Source organism: Colias croceus, chromosome 21 (genome assembly GCF_905220415.1).
Source record: "Colias croceus chromosome 21, ilColCroc2.1".
In the NCBI taxonomy this organism is placed as follows: Eukaryota; Metazoa; Arthropoda; class Insecta; order Lepidoptera; family Pieridae; genus Colias; species Colias croceus.
Window position 1 is genome coordinate 8778228 of NC_059557.1, and position 23146 is coordinate 8801373.

Here is a 23146-nt window from a genome sequence, read left to right on the forward strand (position 1 = left end):
AACTGAAATTAATTATAAGTTTTGTTTTTTTTTTTATTTATTATTTCACGAAACCGTAAATGCAATATACATTCACGATTTTATCGATTGAAGCACATCCCATCACTATCACCTTCTATCTATCTAAATACGTACCTATAGTAAAAGTGGTGCCATGACTATGTTGAAACGTAGCTTGTTGTCTATAGCTGTCTCATTCTTTCATACGACGTTTTCTTTAGATAGAGAGAAACAAATATATGTAAATTGTATACGCTCGATACAAGTACTCTATAGGTTTATTGCTCTGAGCTAAAATGTAATAGGATGCAAAACAGTTTTGTTTTTGAAAGTCAGTGGATAACAATTTAGCAAAAAAGTGTTTTGATTTGAATAGCAATTTGATCTGTGTAATTTGATATGAAGTGGATATGAATATCCCAAAAATAAAAATCAAGCTATGAAAATTTTTCTATTCATTGTCTGCAACGATATTGAGTAATCTGTGGATACGGTAAAGTTTCAATTTTTAACTTGTCATTGTGATCTGTCATCTTGCTGTCATCCAACAAATAATGTTCACGTATCGTGCGTTCGTGGATTGCGTTGTGTGATTTGATATTTTTAACTTTCGCAATTAATTATATCAATTCAATAAGTGTACCAAGCTATTTAACAAAAGAATGTAAGTATTTTTCGTCTTGTTCTCTTATTAAAATAAATAAATTATGCTTGTTAACTAAAAAATTATGTATGATTTTCACAAATTAATTTTTCCATAAACGAGTTTTTCCACTTCGTGACAACACGAGCTAATAAAATTTCAGGTTTATGTGACCTAACGAAGGTTGGGTTTATAATTTTTCACAATCGATTGAGTATCGCATTTTTGTCGTGGCCCACTTGTTCAATAAACATTTAATAATCACTTCCCTCTTCAGTGTCCTCATAATCCATTGTATTAAAATGTGAAGTAAACCATTACATATTCCTCGTGCATTTAATTTTAGTTTCAATCTGACTTTTTATCTGACACTGCCTAACCTGATAACATTATCTTTTGGTATAGTCTGCTCAAAGGTATATTCAATTCACCTGATAACAATAACTATTTTAGTTATCTTTATATCTTAATCTTAATTATTACAAAGTAAACAAAACTTTAAAATATATTTCTCATTTAATGTAACTTTAAATTCTTTATATAGAATATCTTTTAAAGTTTTGCATTAATGTCTCTTTTCATTAAGAATGCATAGGTAAAATTAGTAAGAATTGATAATGTAATGTGTACATTCTAGGAATATAACAAAACTGATGCATGACAAGCTTAATATCAAAATACAGTTAACTTAATAGTAAAAGTTTTTATACTTATTGCAATGAGACTTTCTTTGACCTTCTTATAAGATGGAATACAGCTATATGATAGTGATGATTCAATGACCCAATTTCATTTTCTGAAAATTATCAAAATTTACTAAGAAAACTTAGACGTCTATTTTAATATTTCATCATGAAGTATTTATTTTACAATTATTGTAATGAAATAATAAAGTCTACTCAGGTAGATATCTGAAGGTTATTGTGAATAATTACTGAGAATTATTTACATAAGTTAAACATTTCAATGTCAAGGCTAATTACTGATAATTTTTTTTATGTCCATAAATATGTACAATGTTTCTTATAATTCATTTTGATGCATTTATATGAGGATTGTGATCAAAGCTTATGTTCACTAAAATTAAAAAAAAAACTTTATTTTATTTTGACAAAAAAAATAAAATATGAATTTACAAATATTTTATTAAGATATGGTACAAATCTCTCTAGTTGGACCATGAAGGTGTTTTTTTTAAAATAAAATATGCTATTTTCCGTTTTGTATCATAATTTTATGTGTAGGTAGTATTTTTCTAAAATCCATTCAGTTATTAATTAAATGTGTTTTAATATGTTCTGTTATTATTTCTAACAAATATTATAAACTTAAAAATAAAAACTTTATATTCATTAAACATTAGAAGAGCACTCTTTTTGGGACTAAGATGCAATGTGTGTTTAAGATGCAATGTAACCCGCACTTGGCCAGCGTGGTGGATTATGGCCTGTACCCTCATAGGAGGCCCGTGTCCCAGCAGTGGGAACGTATATGGGCTGATGATGATGATGATGATTTAGAAATATTAATATTAATGAAAAACTTGACTAACCTAGAATCATTAGCATATTTTCCTTATAGCCATACCTACATGTGAAAGAAATAGGTTATAAGAATTTTACCATTTTATTACCTTTAATATTACAATATTAACTGTAATAAAAAAGAAATGTAGGTTTGAATATAACCATTTTAACACATGGCTCTATATACTCATTGAATATATTGAAAATAGATTAGGATTAATAAATAAATCTCTTTTAGCATCCAACATTTGACTATAGTTTTAACTTTTAAGTAACCTATCCTATATAACCTAACCTATCATATTATATAGTGTTATAGTTTACTTATATCAGTCCTATTGTCCTCAGAATGGCTGAACCAAACCCACAAGCAGGCGACACCGGCCCACCAAAGGGCATGCCTGCGTTAAAAGCTCACGTTATTGCCAACAAAGTAGACGTCGCCCTGTGGGGTGTTAGAATTTTAACTATTCTGTGCACTATCGGATATGTCATCCCTATTTTCACCAAGTAAGTGTTATTTTGTTTTATAATTGTTACTTAAATGAATTATTAGTATTTAGGGGGTTTAGTTATGTATGGTATCCAAATTTATTTATATTTTAAATAAAATGTTGGTTTTTTTTTAATTTTGTTTGTGCATAGCAACTGGATAAATTCCTTATCAACACAGCTTAATTGATGCATAACATATCCTGATTTATTTAGAAACTTTTACTGGTTTTTATAGAATTATCTTTTTATCATGCAGCTATATTAACCCCCACGGGTTTTATAGACAATAGAACGGAATTATTTCATTGTTTTATCATGCAAAGGACTACCATAATTAAGATATCTGATTAGTTTTGTAATACATTGTGTTCTTCGTCACTTGTCTTAGAAGATTCATTTCTTTTTTACTCAAAAATCTATGTATATGTTACAGTCAAAACCCTGAACCAGTCAATAACGTTATTGACCGGTAAAATCAGTTAATAAGGATATTGACTAAGGGCGTCGGTTAATATCCTTATTAACTGATTTTATCTGATTAAACCAGTTAATAACGTTATTGACTAAGGGCATCGGTCAATATCCTTGTTATGTATGTCGGGTTGTATAATAGAAAGCAATTAATCTCAATGTATATTTTATTTCATGTAACAATTGTAAATAGTAATTAACAGAAAAGGATTGTATAGAATGCCGTGTATAAGACCAATGTAAAATCAAAGATGTCTTCCCGAAATATAGTGTTGCCAGATGACGCTGTGTGTACCACAGATTAATAATAAATAATAATAATAAAGCTCATTTATTCCGTGTAATAAATCAAAATTTACATTTCAAATGTTTTGTTAGTTGTTAGTTTAACTTAATTTATTTTAGTATCTAATGTTAGTTTAATTTTTTCTTATTTCCACGGACCCCTTATTGGGTAAAAGCCTCCTCTCTCCTCTTCCATGTAATCCTATCCTGTGAAATTTTCATCCAGTTTTTGCCCACCGTTTCTATTAAATCATCAGCCCATCGCTTTCTTGGTTTACGTTTTTTCCTTTTTCCTGTTGGTCCTGCCCATTTAGTTGTCAGTAATGTCCATCTGTTATCTGTATATCTCGATATGTGACCCGCCCATTGCCATTTGAGATGTAGAGCTTGGCGGAGAGCATCTGTTAGTTTAGTTTTATTTCTTATGTCTTTGCTTCTAATCTTCTGTATTTTTTTTATTTTTAATATACTTCGTTCCATTGAACGTTGGCATGTGGTAATTTTGTTTTTAATTTTCTTTGTATATGTCCATGTCTGGCTCCCGTATGTCAAACTAGGTAAAATACAAGTATCCATCACTATTCTCTTCAATCCTATGTGGTAGTCTCCTTTTAAAATTTCTTTTTGAGCCCAAAATTTTTTCCATGTCCCATTAATTCTTCTATCAACTTCTTCTTCATTACAGTTTTCGTTAAATGATACTAGCTTTCCTAGATATATGTAGCTGTTAACATATTCGATTTTATTACCGGATATTTGTATTAATTTAGTTCGAGAATTGGTCATTATTTTAGTTTTTTGAAGGTTCATATGTAGGCCTACTTCCTGACTGGAGTTCGATAACAGTTGTAACATTTGTTCTAGTTCGTTGGCTGAGTTGGCAAATAGAACTATGTCATCTGCGAATCTTAGATGACTAAGATATCGGCCTGAAATCCACAGCCCTTTGTTTTTCCAGTCAATACTCTGGAAGACGTCCTCCAATACTGCGATGAACAGCTTTGGCGATAAGGGGTCGCCTTGTCTAACTCCTCGTCCGATTTGTATCTCTTCTCCTTTGTTTTCTAACCGTATTCTGCTTACACTATGAGAGTAGATGTTCTTTAGAATGTTTATATATGTGGTACTTATTTTGCATGATTCGAGCGCTTTCCAAATTGAACAGTGAGTAATGGAGTCGAATGCTTTTGAGTAGTCAACAAAAGCTACATAAAGCGGGTGATTGAACTCTTTATATTTCTCTAGTACTTGGTCTAACGTGTGGATATGATCTATAGTTGAAAAGGCTGAACGAAAGCCTGCTTGTTCAATTGGTTGTTGGGAATCTATTAGTGGTGTTAACCGACTCAAAAGTATGGATGTGAAAAGTTTATAAATACTAGATAGAAGGCTAATAGGTCTATAATTAGCAATATCTAATGGATCACCTTTTTTGTAGAGCAAAACTATCTCTGAGCAGTACCATTGTTTAGGTACATTTTCGGTTTGAAGTACTAAGTTATAAAGTTGTGCGAGATATGGAGTGAGTACTGGTGCACCTATCTTTAAAGCTTCATTGGTAATATTATCTGGGCCTGGACTTTTGTCAGATTTTAGTTTTTTGATATGTTTTAATACTTCGTCCTCACTAACAAATTCGTTTACAATATCTACCTTATGTTGCGTACTCAAGGACTTTTTCTGTGTATTTTGTATCATTATTTCTGGTTTCTTATATAATTCTTTATAAAATGAAGTTGCGTAGTTAATAATATCCTGACGTGTTTTAGTTGTGTCTTGCTTTTTGTTTAGTTTAAGTATCCAGTCTTTATGTGTAGTAAGTTCTTTGTTAGCTCGTTTGATGCTTCTGTATTTGTCTAAGTTTTTCTCTATAATTTTGCTTCTATGGTTTTTGTAATCTCTTGCTATTTCTTTATTTGATAATTTAAACAATTTTTTAAGTTCCTCTTTAATTTCTTTTGTTTTATTTTTAGTTTTTAATAATTCTGTTCGCCTGTTTAGTAGTTTTATTGTTGATTCGCTTAGTATGTGAGTTTTATTGTCTCTGTTATTAGTTGTAGGTTTTTTAATAACGCACACCACCACAGATTATCAATATCCAATTTATGGTGCCAACACTCTCCCTCGTTATAAATTCAAAGGTTCAATCTGTTTGGAGGTCTTCTCATCCTAGTACTACGACGGATTTCAATTCTGGACGGTGTAGGTTCATGTGTATCTGGAATTGTTTCTGGTACAAGGTTTTCTGGTTGGTAATTTCCTGGACTTTCTACTGGCTGTGTAGATGATCTTCTTCGAGTAGGACTTGTATGTAATATTACTGTAGGGCTAGGTTGTATGCATTCTTTTTCAGGTGAAGCTGGTGTAGGTGAATTCTCTTGCGGGTACGTTGGTCGGTAAGTATCTGGTGTATTAAAGTTCTCACTCAAACAAGATGTCTTTATTATCTGATCAATATGTCTGTGATGTATCTTTCCATCTACTTCCACCTCGTAATGTAATTTTCCTTTCCTCTCTAATATTCTTCCAAATTTCCATTTGTTACTATCATACATCCTTATTTGTACTCTATCCCCTGGTTTAAACTCTTTGTTTACCTTTAATTCTTCATTGTTGCAATCTCTAACTTCTTGTTTTCTTTTCACTAAATCTATTCTTGTTCTATATATTCTTTTAAACATCATTTCTCCTGGACTCTGCCCTGTAGAGCTATTAGGTGTTTTTCTATACATCATTAAAAATCTTTGTAACTTATCTTGTACAGATCCTTCTTCGTTCATCATTGCTTTAAGTTTATTTTTAACCGTTTGTACATATCTTTCTGCTTGACCATTTGTAGATGGGTGAAATGGTGCTGTAAACTTTGCTTGAATTCCATTTTCCTTTAAAAATCTTAACATTTCCTCTGATCTAAATTGTCTTCCATTATCAGATACTTGGGTAACTGGTAAGCCAAACGTAGTATAGATTTTCTTTAAAATATTAATAGTAGCTGTAGCTGTGATAGAAGTAGTAGGTATTACCTCTAACCATTTTGTGTAGGCATCTACCACAATAAGAAAATATTGATTCATGAATGGTCCTGCGTAATCAATATGAATTCTACTCCATGGTTCTTTCGGATATTCCCAGATGTGTATAGGTACTTTAGTAGGGTTGTTCTTCATTAAACAGCATGTTTTACATTGCTTTACCATGTTCTCTATATCCATGTCTATATTCTTCCACCAGACGTAGCTTCTGGCTAACGCCTTCATCTTCACAATACCGGTGTGAGCTGTATGTAGTTCTTTTAATATTTGAGGTTGTAATTTTTTAGGTATTACAATTCTTATGCCATAAAATATGCAATTGTTTTGTAACGAATATTCGTATAGTCTTCCTGTATCTTCTCTTCCTGACTGTATCTCTATGTATAATTTTTGTAACTCAGGGTCAGTGGCTGTAGCTTCTCTTATTTCCTTTAATGAAACTGGCATTTCTGCAATTTGATTTAGGTAAAACGCTTCATCGTCTGTCATTGTCTCATTCCTATCAGTTGTATCTGTATATTGTATTCTTGAAAAATAGTCGGCATTCGCATGTTCTGTAGTCTTCCTTAATCGTATCTCATAGTCAAATCCTGCTAAAAAGTTTGCATAGTGTACTAGTCGTATGGCTGTTGTAGCTGGTGTAACTTTCTCTGGGTGTAAAATTCTAGCTAATGGTTGATTATCTACAATGAGTAATATCTTCCTGCCGTAACAATATTGAAAAAATTTCTTTAATCCCCATACTAGAGCTGCTGCTTCTTTATCCAACTGACTGTAACCTTTTTCTGCTTTAGTTAAAGATCTTGATGCAAATGCTATAGGTCGTTCAGTTTTATCCGGCATAATGTGTGATAAAACAGCTCCATATCCTGTAGGAGATGCGTCTGTAGCTAATGTGACAGGTAAGTTCTCATGGAATGGTATAAGTACTCTTTCTCCACATAGTTCATTTTTCAACTCTTGAAATGCTTGTTCACATTCTTTATTCCATATAAATTTTGTATCTTTCTGTAATAGCTTGTATAAAGGATTTAGTTTAGATGCCAAATTAGATATAAATTGTTGATAATAATTTATCATTCCTAAGAAAGTACGTAGAGATGTAACATCTGTGGGACGTGGGCTATTCTTTATATCATTTATCTTTTCTTCTGTAGGGTGTAATCCTTTTTCATTTATTTTATGTCCCAAATATGTAACTGATTTTTGAAAAAATTGACACTTCTTCCTGTTTAGATGTAATCCACATTCTTTAAGTTTATTAAATACTTTTCGGATTCTTTGTAGTAATTGTATGTATGAATGTCCTTGTAAAGCGATATCATCGAAAAAACAAGCTGTACCGTCTAATCCTTGTAGTGTCTGATCCATGTATCTTTGCCAAACATTTGGTGCTATTTTCACACCGAACATCAGTCTTCTTACTTTGTATGTGCCCTTACATGTACTTATGGCTTGCATCTCTGCTGTATCATCATTTGTCTTCATATGTAAATACGCTTGGTTAATGTCCAATGTACAAAAATATTTACCACCGCTGAGCTTTGAAAATATCTCTTCAACTCGGGGAATTGGATAATTGTCATTCTCTAGGTTTTTATTTAATGTAGCTCTGTAGTCGGCACATAGTCGTACCTTTCCATTATGTTTCAACACGGGGACAATTGGTGTACCCCACTGTGAGTATGTAACCTTTTCTAATATGCCTTCTTTTTCTAATCTGTCAATTTCTGCCTCTACTTGATTTTTCAATGCAAATGGTACTGGGCGTGGCTTTAAGTAAACTGGAACTGAACCTTCTTTCAATTTAAATGCTGCTTGATAATCTTTAATTTCACCTATTTCTTCTGTAAATAACTCTTTATATTCTTCTAATAATGTTTGTAATTTATATTTGAATTCTTTCTCTGTTATGTCTTGTTCTTCTTTGTATATTGTATTTAATTCAAAATTTAAGTTCAATTTTCTAAGCCATTCTCTTCCAACTACGGTGTCTACTTCGCGGTCAATTACAAAGATTCTTCCTTCAATAACTGTGTTCTTATACTGAATATTTAAATTACAAGTTCCTAATGGGTGTATTATTTCTCCTGTGTATGTTCTTAACTTTACTGATGTATTTTTAAGTTTCAGATTACTAAAATATTTCTCATAAAAATTTGTTGAGCATGTAGTAACTGCAGCGCCTGTATCCAGTTCCAAAGTATGTATTTTTCCATTTAATAATAAGGTTATGTTAAATTTATCACTGTGTATGTTATTGTTAAATATCTTATGTATTTCATATATTTCATCTTCCTCGTTGAATTGATCCTGTACTAAGTCAAGTTGTTTTTGATCTTTGAAACATACCGATTGTATATGTCCCTTTATCTTACATTTCTTGCAAAATAGTTTATCTTTCAAACGGCATTGTCTTGCTGTATGGTTTTCTTTGCCACAGCGAAAACATTTTATTTCTCTCTTCTTCTTGTGATATGAACTGTATGATTTATTTATATTTTCTCTTTTGTATGTATTTATTTTTGTAGGTTGCTGTATGTTTGTTTTAATTTTGAAATGATTTGATTTTGTTGAAATTTTGTTAATGTTTACTTGGCCAGAACACATTTCTTTTGTTTCAGCTTTTGATGTCTCAATCGCCATTGCAATCTTAATTAAATCATCAACCTTTGTAGATGAGCTTTCTTGTAGTAATCTTTCTTTTATTTCTGTACTCCGGAGACCTCGTATGAATTGTACTCGCAGATGAGTTTCAAATGTGCTGTGTTGACAGCTCGCACATTTAAAGTTACATTTTCCCCCTAGTTCTTTTAAACCAGCAACATAATTCGAAATACTTTCACATTCGTATTGTTGTCTTAAACAAAATTTGTGCTGTTGGGCTACTTCACCGGGTTCAGGTGCGATATGGTTTTTCAATAATTGTATCAGGTCATAATATGATTTAGTTTTCGGAGAATCAGGTGCTGTAATATTTTGTAAAACTTGGTAGTATTTAGGACCAATGCAGTTCAGAAAAATCTGTGATTTTGTTTTATCATTTGTGACTCCTTTTAAATTAATGTAATTTTCTAACCTTTGTAAATACGATGCGAAACTTTCATTGTTTTCGTCGTATGGTTGTAATGTAATTCCACTCACCGATTTATCCGTATTTTGTAATTGTTGTTGTAATTGCGCTTGTTGTACTTGAATTCCTCGAATAGTTTCTAACATTTGAGATAATACTTGCCCCAATTGCTGTTCCATTTTGCGTACTTGTAATGTATTGTATATTATTGTAAAGGAAAAAGGAGGTTGTGAAGCGGGTTATCATCACGGGATGTGGAACCCTTGGAACAAAGGAAAAGGTGTTAGGAGCACATGGGTCGACGTACGCACGATGTTCTTCACTTGATTATTAGTATTGAATTTCCACTTCCTCCGTCCTCGTCGCCAATCTGTTATGTATGTCGGGTTGTATAATAGAAAGCAATTAATCTCAATGTATATTTTATTTCATGTAACAATTGTAAATAGTAATTAACAGAAAAGGATTGTATAGAATGCCGTGTATAAGACCAATGTAAAATCAAAGATGTCTTCCCGAAATATAGTGTTGCCAGATGACGCTGTGTGTACCACAGATTATCAATATCCAATTTATGGTGCCAACAATCCTTATTAACTGATTTTAAGTCGAAATATCTAGTCAATATAGGTTTTAACCGACGTGCCCAGTCAAAACTCATAAAAAGTTAAGGACGTTAGTGAAATTATAATAGAAAATCATTTAAAAAGGTTCATAAAACTTTTTAAAGCGCAATATTAAAGACTTTTATGTTTTATTAATGAATTCGGGGTATTGTTTGTAAACTGTAACCGCGCGAGAATACGTGCCCCAAAATATTTTTGAAGATGGCAATTGTGTTTTAATAACAACTAGGTTTCCGGCTTTCCGCCCGCAGCTTCGCCCGCACAGTCAAAGAAAAACTGCATAGTTCCCGTTCCCGTGGGATTTCCGGGATTGCGTTAGTTTCTGATTTGATGGAGTGACCTGCAGGTTTACTTCGAAGACTGCTACTGGATCTAATAGACGAGTAGAGCTAGGAATGCCGAGTATGGGCTCGTTTTGTTAGTTATGTCGAGACCTTACCTCCGGACTTGATGGAGTGACCTGCAGGTGTACTTCGAAGACTGCTACTGGAACTATTATACGAGTAGAGCTAGGTGTGCCGAGTTTGGGCTCGTTTTGTTAGTTATGTTGAGACCTTACCTCCGGACTTGATGGAGTGACCTGCAGATGTACTTCGAAGACTGCTACTGGAACTAATAGACGAGTAGAGCTAGGTGTGCCGAGTTTGGGCTCGTTTTGTTAGTTATGTTGAGACCTTACCTCCGGACTTGATGGAGTGACCTGCAGGTGTACTTCGAAGACTGCTACTGGAATTAATAGACGAGTAGAGCTAGGTGTGCCGAGTTTGGGCTCGTTTTGTTAGTTATGTTGAGACCTTACCTCCGGACTTGATGGAGTGACCTGCAGATGTACTTCGAAGACTGCTACTGGAACTAGCACCTAGCTCTACTCGTCTATTAGTTCCAGTAGCAGTCTTCGAAGTACACCTGCAGATCATTCCATCAATTCCGGAGGTAAGGTCTCAACATAACTAACAAAACGAGCCCAAACTCGGCACACCTAGCTCTACTCGTATAATAGTTCCAGTAGCAGTCTTCGAAGTACACCTGCAGGTCACTCCATCAAGTCCGGAGGTAAGGTCTCGACATAACTAACAAAACGAGCCCATACTCGGCATTCCTAGCTCTACTCGTCTATTAGATCCAGTAGCAGTCTTCGAAGTAAACCTGCAGGTCACTCCATCAAATCAGAAACTAACGCAATCCCGGAAATCCCACGGGAACGGGAACTATGCAGTTTTTCTTTGACTGTGCGGGCGAAGCTGCGGGCGGAAAGCCGGAAACCTAGTTGTTATTAAAACACAATTGCCATCTTCAAAAATATTTTGGGGCACGTATTCTCGCGCGGTTACAGTTTACAAACAATACCCCGAATTCATTAATAAAACATAAAAGTCTTTAATATTGCGCTTTAAAAAGTTTTATGAACCTTTTTAAATGATTTTCTAGTATAATTTCACTAACGTCCTTAACTTTTTATGAGTTTTGACTGGGCACGTCGGTTAAAACCTATATTGACTAGATATTTCGACTTAAAATCAGTTAATAAGGATATTGACCGATGCCCTTAGTCAATAACGTTATTAACTGGTTTAATCAGATAAAAGTAGTTAATAAGGATATTAACCAACGGCCTTAGTCAATATCCTTATTAACTGATTCTACCGGTCAATAACGTTATTGACCGGTTCAGGGTTTTGACTGTAACATATATAGCCTATAGCTACATATTTCCCAACAGTCCCGTGTCATCATTCTACAAGGCACTCCTAGCGAACGCCGCGACATCAGCCCTCCGTCTCCACCAGAGGATACCGCCAAACGAAATAGCACTCTCTAGAGAGTTCCTCAACAGATTCTTCCTTGAGGACAGCGCTCATTATCTCTTCTATTCATTGATCTTCATGAACGTCACACCGCATATATGTATCCTTTTTAATAATTTAGTTTATAAGTAGTTTTAAAACCTCAAATTATCTTGAGGACTGTACTGGTAAGTTTCGGTTTATCTTAATATATATAAATCTCGTGTCACAATGTTTGTCCTCAATGGACTCCTAAACCACTTAACCGATTATAATAAAATTCGCACACCATGTGCAGTTTGATCCAACTTGAGAGATAGGATAGGTTTTATCCCGGAAATCCCACGGGAAAGGGAACTATGCGGGGTTTTCTCTGAAAACGCGGGCGAAGCCGCGGGCGGAAAGCTAGTAAATTATAAATTAGTTACTTTAAAGGTAGTTCGAGAAATAATGAATTCAATAAACTGAATCACAGTAGTAACTACTAAATATATATTCAATCTTTAAACTTAATTAACGCTACATTAAAAAAAATGAAAGATCATTCATTCAAGATTCATTTTATATTCATTATGTGCAATACAATTAATAAACACGTGCTTTCTTTGACCTCGGCAGTTACATAAACACATTAAAATAAAATTACATAAGATTAATACTATTATTGATATAATGTGATTTAGTGCGATCTAATATCCCCTTTTGGGAAATAGGTTTTTCATCCGTTCCAATTTTTATTAATATTTGCTCAATATTTTTATATAAATTATTTATACCTACACATTCCTAAAGTAGGTATAGAATTCGTAATACACGTTTTTATTCGTAAACAAAATAATGTCCTTTTTCTATGTTGCACATAAAAGATAAACATTAGTAATACAAATATTATATTTTTAAATGCTTTGCTTGAATGTTCTATGCAGCAAAGTACATCGGTCGTCACAACCTTGAGGCTACATTAACGCGATAATTCTTTATATTGTCTACAATCACACGTAATATCTGATTTTTAAATACACAGTGTCATTGGATTGTTTTATTATAAAAGGAAATAGCGTCTATCCGGTTTTGTATTTGCCTTAACTTAAATTACTAAGGAAAGTGAATTTTTTGACGACACAATTTCGATAGATACCTATGACTTTATTCATACATATTACAATTAATTATGATATATCTCATACATTGTAAACTAAAGAATTACATTAGTTGCCTGCTCCGATTTCGTTTGCTTTTGTTTATTTTTCAAAAATTTTCACAGTTATCATGCTTAGCCAACCTTAGGCTGTAGGCAGATCCACTGATTTACAATAATTTATTGTAACAATGAATAATCTACCTATTGCTTTTTTGTGGATATAACCTATCATGTACCTAAATGATGTCACAAAATATTATATTTGCTTCACATTTCGATTCAACTATTTCGTATGACTAATCGTAAACATTATTATCTAAATCCATAATCTTATTAATTATAATGTTATCTAAGATAAATTAAGATTTTCTATGACCGATCAAGAATTATTCAAAGGATAAACGCTGAATATTTTTATCTCATATTGCGTAAAACAAACGAAGGAGACAGGTATAATATTGATTAGATAGATAACGTCACCTGTCTGTGTACACACAATATATTGGTATCATCATCATATCGTATTTTATTATGTCCATACTAAATCTTAATATATATAAATCTCGTGTCACAATGTTTGTCCTCAATGGACTCCTAAACCACTTAACCGATTGTAATAAAATTCGCACACCATGTGCAGTTTGATCCAACTTGAGAGATAGGATAGGTTTTATCCCGGAAATCCCTTGGGAACGGGAACTATGTCGATTTTTCTTTGAAAACGCGGGCGAAGCCGCGGGCGGAAAGCTAGTATGTATTATAAATATCTGTCTGTCTTTCCTTCACGCCTTCACGTCTAAACCACAACACTGACATGGACGACATTTGCATTAGAAATAGTTGAAGATCAAGTTCAAAATTAGGTCACTATTTTCATTAAAAAAATCAATAATGGCCAACGGTTTCGATTTTTGAAGTGAAACTTCTTTATCGGGGTTAGAAAAAATTAAGTGTAACATTTTTTCGTTACTCGTGACATTTTTCCGTTACGCGCCATCTTTTTCTTATCCCTACCACGCGTGATTCGACGTATTTCTGTAAAGTTGCTTATAGTAAATTATTTTTTTAAACATGAGGTCATAAAGAAGTTTCACTTCTTACGTGTGTACACTAGTACCCGCACATTTTTTTTTAAAGTAAGTAGGTACTCGTTTTAGCTAGTAACGTAACGTTATAAAGTCGAATGTTTGTGTTTGGATTAACTCTTATTTATTTATTTTATTTATTATACTTTATTGCATTGAAAATACATAAATACAGATAACAAAGACAAGACTACAGAAACAGCAAAGGGCGGCCTTATCGCTAGGTAGCGATCTATACCAGGCAACCCAACAATCAGAGGAAATATAACAATATGATGTGGGTGAGCAAAAATAAGGCAATATTATTTAGATCAATAGATTTCAATGTTTATTATCTAACAACAAACATTTACAATCTACCTATTTATATAACTTTGTTAATTTGAAATAATACACTAATTACTTTAATGAATTTAATCGATCTTATAAATTTAATAAAATGTTGTGTGGTTTTATGAAACCACGGTAAAAGTGAAACTTTTTTTCACACTATAGACATTTAACTCAAAATTAACGTATTTGTACGATAATTATCGTACGTATCGTGCGTCACGCGACATGCGCTACACAGACCAAAAAGTTTGAGACGATGTAATAAAAGTTTCACTTTAATAATTAATATACGAATGTGAGGTAAAAAGATCTTATCATATTCGATCAGGTTAACTAGTACTTTATATGATTATTATTTATAGGTAGGTCGTTTGTCAATGTCGAATTGTAGTATCTACTTACATGGATATGTGTATTTTATATGAAATGGTTTTAATTTTTATTGATCTATGTTTTACTAGAAAATTTATTAAACTTCGTAACGATTTATTATAATATAGTTATAAAATTTTGCATCCCGTATTTAACATTGTTAACATTGTTAAACATTTTTTTTAACAGACTAATAATAGTGCAAATTCTATGTAGTTGCTGTATACATACATATAGGTACATACTTACTTCATGGAGGATATGAACATGAGCAAAAAAACATAAAATTCTCGCAACCAATTATTTAAACTTCAACAAATAGGTATAAAATTAGTAAGGTTCTCAAATAACTTTTGACAAACATCCCATTTCGTGGTTTGAGACGAGTTGTGACGTAGAGAAAAGATGCCATAGTAGATGTAGTTAGTTACTCCACGATGTCAAGGTGAACCGGAACGGCTTTATAACTACAATAACGTAATTAATGTCTTATAATACTTTCCGTTTAAAAAAGATATAAAAATAAATAAAATTATATTACGTTAGAGATAGCCAAAATGTTAAACAAGTATTTATGTACCTATATGTATAGGTGAGTTTAGGTTTTTAATCTTTGAAACTGCTGAATGGATTTCGATGTAACTTTCCTCAGTTATAATTTATAAATTACCTACTAGCTTTCCGCGGCTTCGCCCGCATTTTCAAAGAAAAACCCCGCATAGTTCCCGTTTCCGTGGGATTTCCGGAGTAAAACCTATCCAAGTTACCCTCTATATGTGTGCTAAATTTCATTGTAATCGGTTCAGTAGTATTTGAGTGAAAGAGTAACAAACATACACACCTACACATACACATACACATACATCCATCCTCACAAACTTTCGCATTTATAATAATTAGTAGGATAGGATAGGATAGGATGATAGATCGTTTAAATACCTATAGTTAAAAATAAAAATAATAATACTTTAAAAAAAAAAAAACTCAAAAACACGCTTGTTGCAAATTGAAAAATGGAATAATTTTATCAAATTAGTGTATTGTCATCGGTCCTCAATAAATCTACAAAGTTTAACAAAATCTGACCGTTTAAAGTGGGTCAAAATCGCGCCCAAAGAAGTCGGTTACAAACAAATATACAAACATACAGGTGAAGCTAATAAAAAGCGTGTAATAAGAAATGTATAGTAGGTCTCAAGTAAAATTTAACCGGCCGCCGCGGCCGGCCACAATGAGGGCCAAGTGACAACTCATGCGCAACGTCACTCTCACCGTCCTCTGCATATATATTATTTAATTTACCATTAAAATAATCTTTATGGTCGTATAAATTAGGTTGAATTTCTATTATAATATAACGGATTGAATTACTGACCAAAGCATTTTAAGGTCTGCGTTCTTAAAAATAAGGGTTATTTTTTAATTGAATTCATAACAAAATTCTTAGCCTTTAGCCTTTATTAAATTGGATAAAAAAATTCGGATATTTCTTAAAAGAAATTTCGTCAAGACAAATCCACAATTTATATTATTACAAAAATGAATGTACATCGGATACAGTTAAAGTTCTTTAACTTACACTTTATAGAATAGTTAACCGTTACCCAAGTAAGACAGATTTAAGAGTAGTACAGTTAGAATAGTCACTCAAATTGCTTTATGTACGTAGCTTCGTATGGGATATTCAAATTTAAGGCTGGTTGCAGAGCTTGACCGACCGTCAGTGCGTACGTCGGTCGCGCTTGTCATATGTTTGGAAATTCATAAAACCGTTCATAGCTAGACCGACCATACGCACGCGAATTGTCATGCGCATTAGTGTCATAGTCATACAATTGTTAATGCGTATCGTCAGGACCGACGGTACGCACTGACGGTCGGTCAAGCTCTGCAACCAGCCTAAATATGTAATTACGTCAAAATAGTTTTGAAATGAAACTTCTATAAGCGCGTTTACAGTACCTAAATATACGGCAATACCGTCACGTCATGGAGTGAGCCGACGATTTTGGTATCTTTCAATCCTGCCAAAGAAGTTTCACTTCCGACACGTCGTGTGCTCCGCACACACGCTCTCTTTTTCATTCTCCGGTTATTATTTATAAAAAGGCTTTCCTATAGAAGAATAAGTACTATAATACATAGTTTAATCGGCCTTGTACTTAAGTGTATTATGTCACCAAGCGCAAGAGCATTGAAATGAAAAAAACAAGGTAAATAAAATCGTTTTAATAAAATTAAAACGAGATACACAAGGCCTCGTTAAAGGGACCATATATGGAACTATACATAATCGAATACGTATCTACAGGTAATTTTAAATTATTGTTTTTACTACTATTCATGCTATAACCACAAAGTATTCAAAGATTATGAAAATCCCATGGGAATAACATATTCAAATAAATGTATTAGAGCTAGCGCGCAAGAGCAACTTTTGTCTCCGCAACTACTTCGTCTCTCCCATCAACTCTATGGGGAGTTGCGTCGCTACGTGCGTGCACTTTCATACTAGCCCATAGAGTTGATGGGAGAGACAAAATAGTTGTGGAGACAAAAGTTGCTCTTGCTCTTAGAATGTGTGATATTGATGATTGATTTGTGATATTTCTCACGACTGCTTATATACCCAAGTAGGTACATATATACCTAAAGAACGTTTGTGTGTGGAATGTGTTTTTTTCCTGCAATGCCTTTACAGCAAAAGGTCTTATTTCTAACCAGTCTGTTATTATTCGATTGGTTTTTGTTATGAATGAAATAGGCATATTAGACAAATCTTATTTACTAGGATACAATATCTCTAGGAATTTCGACATTGCACGTACTTACACAAAATAATATGATGTATACGTAACTAGCAATAGGCACATAATATTATACCGCCGGGATGTAATCAGCATATTGTTTTTTTTATTTTATTTATATTAAAATATATCTGTATTATTTTCATAAATATGTGCTACGAAAAAACGAGTTTTATGATGCCACAGGATCATTATAATATTATTACGAATCTACCTACATCTCCGCATATTTATACACTTTAATTTATCTCTTTACTTATCAGTGTATTGCAATATACGTGAGAATTTTTTGTGTCAGGTCAACATTATGTTACTTAAAAAAAATTAAATATTCATATGGAATATAACCAAATAAATTATCTTGTAGTACTAGGCTTATACCAAGGTTTTTAATCAATATTTAAATAAATGATGAGTTTCACATATAAGTGTACTGTGAATGTAAGTATACTGTATAATTAATTGTATTTTTCTGGATTTAGGATGGAAAAAGGTAAATCATTTTCCTTTTTTACCAAAATAAACGCATATTAATAAATTGATAAAACGTAGCTTAAGTTAATAAATGCCTCATTTATACCAGTTTAAGTACGTACATAAGTAAAATAATTTAATGTCATATTGACATATGACATTTGACAGTTAAATTTGACAGTTTAGGTAGGTACCTGTGACCCACAAACATACAAGCACACTTTCTAGCATTGCATGATGTTATCAGTTTTAAATATAATGTCTATCTTTAATTAGTAGCTACTGAATCACGAAAACTTACAATAAATATAGTTTTACACGTGAACTCTATATAATATAATTATAGATGTTGTGTCTAACCTTCAGAAGTATTATTCGTTAAATAATTACTGTTAATGTCGTTAACTAATAATCTGTAATGATTTAACTTTATAGCCATTTTCTTGTTAATTCACAATTTAGATTCATTTGTGTATTTAGGTATTAGTATCGGAAATCGGAACTATAAAATTATAAATTATTAAACGCTTTTAAAAACAAATACTTAATACTATATCTTTTTCTATGTACATATACATAATTATGAAGTATAGAGGTTATTAAACTTCCTCGGTCAATCAATAAAGACCAATAATTGTTTATTCACTACGATTGAATGCTACACTATACAGGATATCTACTATAAATGATCAATAAAAATACTCAGTTTCATTATAACAATTGCTTTATTTTTCATAACATTCTCAATTAATTATTGAAATGAAACTTCTTTATGCGTGTTGAGAGTAAAGTTTCAAGGTCGCGTTATGACAATACCGTCATGACATGGATTAAGGTGACGATTTTGGTATCGATATATCTTGCCTAAGAAGTTTAACTTCTGACACGTGTGCTCGGGACGCGCTCTTTTTTATAAATAAATGCTATTGTTATGGAATACTTCTGTCATTAAGAGGTATATATGTATTTTAGTTGAATTATGATATAAGCAATTATTCCTTAATCGAATATGATCAGTAATTCTGGTGCCAATATTCCTGTTTGCGATGCTCCACGCAGCTTCCTACTCGCTCGTCATTCTTGATGTAAGTACCATTTTTAATTTTTCTTTATTAAATAAGTAGATAGAAAAGCCAAAAGAGCTTGAGCAATTTGGTGGTAGTGTTTTAAAAAGAGAATTTGAAGCTAGAGACAGAGAGAGGAGTTTATAGCAGAAGTGTAAGGGATAGAGAGAAAGAGTGACAATTAAAAAAAAAATAGTACGTTTATGATATTTCCGATGAAACTTTTTTATTTAAACTTTCTCATTTTAATATTTCCTGGCTAGAATCATATCGCTTAAAGGTCGTCAAATTTTCCGAGTAGTTTTCTCTAAAAGATTCGATGTAATTGACATCTTATTTCTTGGCAGTAATGTTGAAAGTTCATTGTAACGCTCATTACAAAACTCTGCTTGCTACAAACTTAGGCAGAGTTTTATTGTATAACAATTATATTATGTTTTATGTATTTCCTTTCAGACTCTAGGCCAGAACTCATTGTGGGTGGTTCGCATCGGTATCTCGCTGGTGGAATTCCAAGCGAGGAACATTTTGCGCGCGGCCGCATTGGCTGAAATCGTGCTATTCCCGCTCATCGCTTTCTTAGCCCTACTGTAAGTAGTCCTGTTTAAATTATAGTAAAAATTTAATCGTTATTTAGGGTTGTCAAAGACAAAATAAAATACATTTTAATCGAGTTGACTGGTTTTCTAATCGACTTGTTGAATCATTTTGCTGTAGGGTGCTACGCATCTGTTTTTGTTTTCTTTTTAACCTACTTAAAAAAAGGAGGAGGTTGTCAATTCGGCCGGTATTTTTTTCTAATTTATTTTCTGTGCGTGTTCCAGCGGGTACAGCGGCTTGCTCTCGCCGTTCATGTACTACTACTTCGTGACGTGGCGGTACGCGTCCCGCCGCAACCCGTACACGCGCAACACGTTCCGCGAGCTGCGCGAGTTCGCCGAGCGCACCGCCGCGCGCCCCGCGCTGCCCGCGCCGCTGCGCTCGGCGCTGCTCGCCGCCGTGCAGCTCGTGTGCCGCCTGGCGCCGCCCGTCGAGATACAGCAGTGAGTGCGCACACACACACCCCGTACACACACACCCCGCGCACACACACACCCCGTACACACACACCCGCACACACACACCCCGCACACACACACGCCGCCGTGCAGCTCGTGTGCCGCCTGGCGCCGCCCGTCGAGATACAGCAGTGAGTGCGCACACACACACCCGCACACACACACCCCGCGCACACACACACCCCGTACACACACACCCGCACACACACACCCCGCACACACACACGCCGCCGTGCAGCTCGTGTGCCGCCTGGCGCCGCCCGTCGAGATACAGCAGTGAGTGCGCACACACACACCCGCACACACACACCCCGCGCACACACACACCCCGTACACACACACCCGCACACACACACCCCGCACACACACACCCCGCACACACACACGCCGCCGTGCAGCTCGTGTGCCGCCTGGCGCCGCCCGTCGAGATACAGCAGTGAGTGCGCACACACACACCCGCACACACACACACACGCACACACACACCCGCACACACACACCCGCACACATACACCCCGCACACACACACGCCGCCGTGCAGCTCGTGTGCCACCTGGCGCCACCCGTCGAGATACAGCAGTGAGTGCGCACACACACACGCCGCGTGTATACACGCAACACGCACGCATACATGTAACACACGCACCACGCACGCACACATGTCTTACACACACAACACGCACGCACACATGTAAGACACTCAACATAACACATGTAACACAAGTCACACGTATGGCATAATTTTACATTTGACACATGTAACACATGCAACACGAACGGCAAACATGCAAAACACGCCGCACGTACGACACAATCTCATATTACACGTAAATGTATAATGTATTCTCTCTCTAAATTTGTCTTCTATAGTTATATTGCAAAGATCTATTGACACCGTACGAGAGACTATCATATTATTATAGTCTTACAATATCATGTTACACTTTACAGGAACTTGACATCTCTTGGCCATTTAACATAATTTATTATTGAATATCGTATCATATGAAGACGGGTTAAACAACAACAATATCGCCAGCCAAAATAGTATCGTTGTTCACTTAAAATAAAACTTCGAAAATACAATAGCCTTTGCGAGATCGTTTATTACATAAAAATGAACAATTATCCATTTAAACACAAAAAAGTATAAAGTGCACGCTATTTCAAAACGAATTCAATGATTATCAATGAATAATAATATTAGAAAATCCCCGAATTTGCATTGCTGCCCGCGCGACGTTGCCACTCCTATGAGTGGCAACGTCGCGCGCAATTGCTGCTGTCATTCGGAGCGACGGTAATAACATGGCAACGTTGCGTGAGAGCGGCGCGTGGCGCTCAGAATATGACTATTTTTCCATAGTAAATCTTTTGTTTCACGCGCAGGACTGCGACGAAATTTCTCTTTCACTCTTATTGGATTTCGTAGTTAGGCAATGTACTGAATCTTATTTCATTGGAGGGCAATCGAAAGCGTTTCATAAGCTTCGTATCGCGCGTTACTTATGAAATAATACAGGAACAAGAGTGTATGTAATGATGTAATTTATTTCACACGAAGCTTGCTCGCCTACACGAGTCAGGCAATTACCTGACTTTCGTATCTATAACTTTAAAAACATCTAATCTCAAAACGATATTATCATCTTTCTCACGCATACTTATAATTTTTGTTTCAGATAAGCATTGCCGTCGAATCATCGATGCATCACTCAACAGCCTCTGGAAATATTTATTTTATTTTAAGCTGTTACTCTTTGACAGATAATAATAAAAATAAACTGCAGACTTGCTCCTTGGTGCAACCATAGACAAAAGAGCACACATGAGTCAAAATATGTTTATAAAATTCTTTTTAATCTATGGTCATTATTATACAATTATAAAATATATAAGGTACGGGTTAAAAGGTACTATTTCATCCAACTCTGTCCAAATTAAAGCTTATGTGTGCTAAATTTGCCTTTTATATCTATGTAATAAAATCTGGATTTAGGCTAATATACTGCAAATGTGTTTTATCACATGCAACACTGACCTAAATTTTATTTGTATCGAAAAAATCATTTGTCTGTAAGTCGCAGATAGGTTAAGACTAGGGTTTTTTGCTGTCTAAGTTACATATATATAAAAAAGTACACTGTGCATGTTTGTATGTTATAAGTTGGTTGTATTGAATTATTGTATTGTGTACCGGGTCTAATGTAAGATTAATTTTTATGACACGAGAACAATTTTGGTCCAATTTTATTTAGCTATTTAAGGAGTTGTAGGATAATTTTAATCAATTTTACCTCTAGCCTTGTCAATAATGTGCTAAAAGTTCCATACACATTTCAAATAAAAGAAATCAACGACGAGGTATTTGTTATCTATGATCTTGTATGTCTATGGTTCATTTGAACATTGCTGAAAAAAAAAAGATTCTCTTTTTAATGACTCAATTTATCTTTGTTTTGCATTTAATTTACACTTCATTTCCAATATATGTATTATGTGAATACGGTTATACATAAAATAGAAAATAAATACACATTTTGTATTAAGACTTAATATTTGCACTTGGTTTGGGATGAATGTAGTAAGGATTTTAAATAAATGTTGTTTAAGAAATATCTTCGTTTTTTTTATCCTTCATCTACCTTTTTTTCAAGACTTTATGAAATTTTCCTTATTTTTATTAAGCAGGCTTTACTCGTATTCTACAACTTAAATAAACATAAATGGAGTTAATCTATACTAATATTATACAGAGGAAAGGTTTGTAATTATGTATGTATGTATGTATGGTTTTCACGCATAAACCTCTCAACCGATTTTGATGAAATTTGGCACAGACAATCTTTAGACCCTGAGAAAGAACATAGGCTACCT

The 23146-nt window shown here is 34.0% G+C and overlaps 2 protein-coding genes across 2 annotated transcripts; one reads left to right on the forward strand and one right to left on the reverse strand.

The window, feature by feature from the left end:
- The first annotated feature begins 525 nt into the window (after positions 1–525).
- LOC123701511 (Krueppel homolog 2) lies at positions 526–22885 on the forward strand. Its single transcript, XM_045649010.1, has 7 exons — positions 526–664; positions 2518–2679; positions 11872–12056; positions 19165–19232; positions 19668–19801; positions 20036–20254; positions 21952–22885. The coding sequence occupies exons 2-7, from the start codon at positions 2519–2521 to the stop codon at positions 21953–21955; spliced, it is 771 nt and encodes a 256-aa protein (XP_045504966.1). The 5' UTR covers positions 526–664; position 2518; the 3' UTR covers positions 21956–22885.
- On the reverse strand, positions 3289–10109 carry LOC123701510 (uncharacterized protein K02A2.6-like). Its single transcript, XM_045649009.1, has 2 exons — positions 5503–10109; positions 3289–3430 (listed from the first exon to the last, which is right to left on the reverse strand). The coding sequence occupies exon 1, from the start codon at positions 9702–9704 to the stop codon at positions 5556–5558; it is 4149 nt and encodes a 1382-aa protein (XP_045504965.1). The 5' UTR covers positions 9705–10109; the 3' UTR covers positions 3289–3430; positions 5503–5555.
- Positions 22886–23146: the final 261 nt, after the last annotated feature.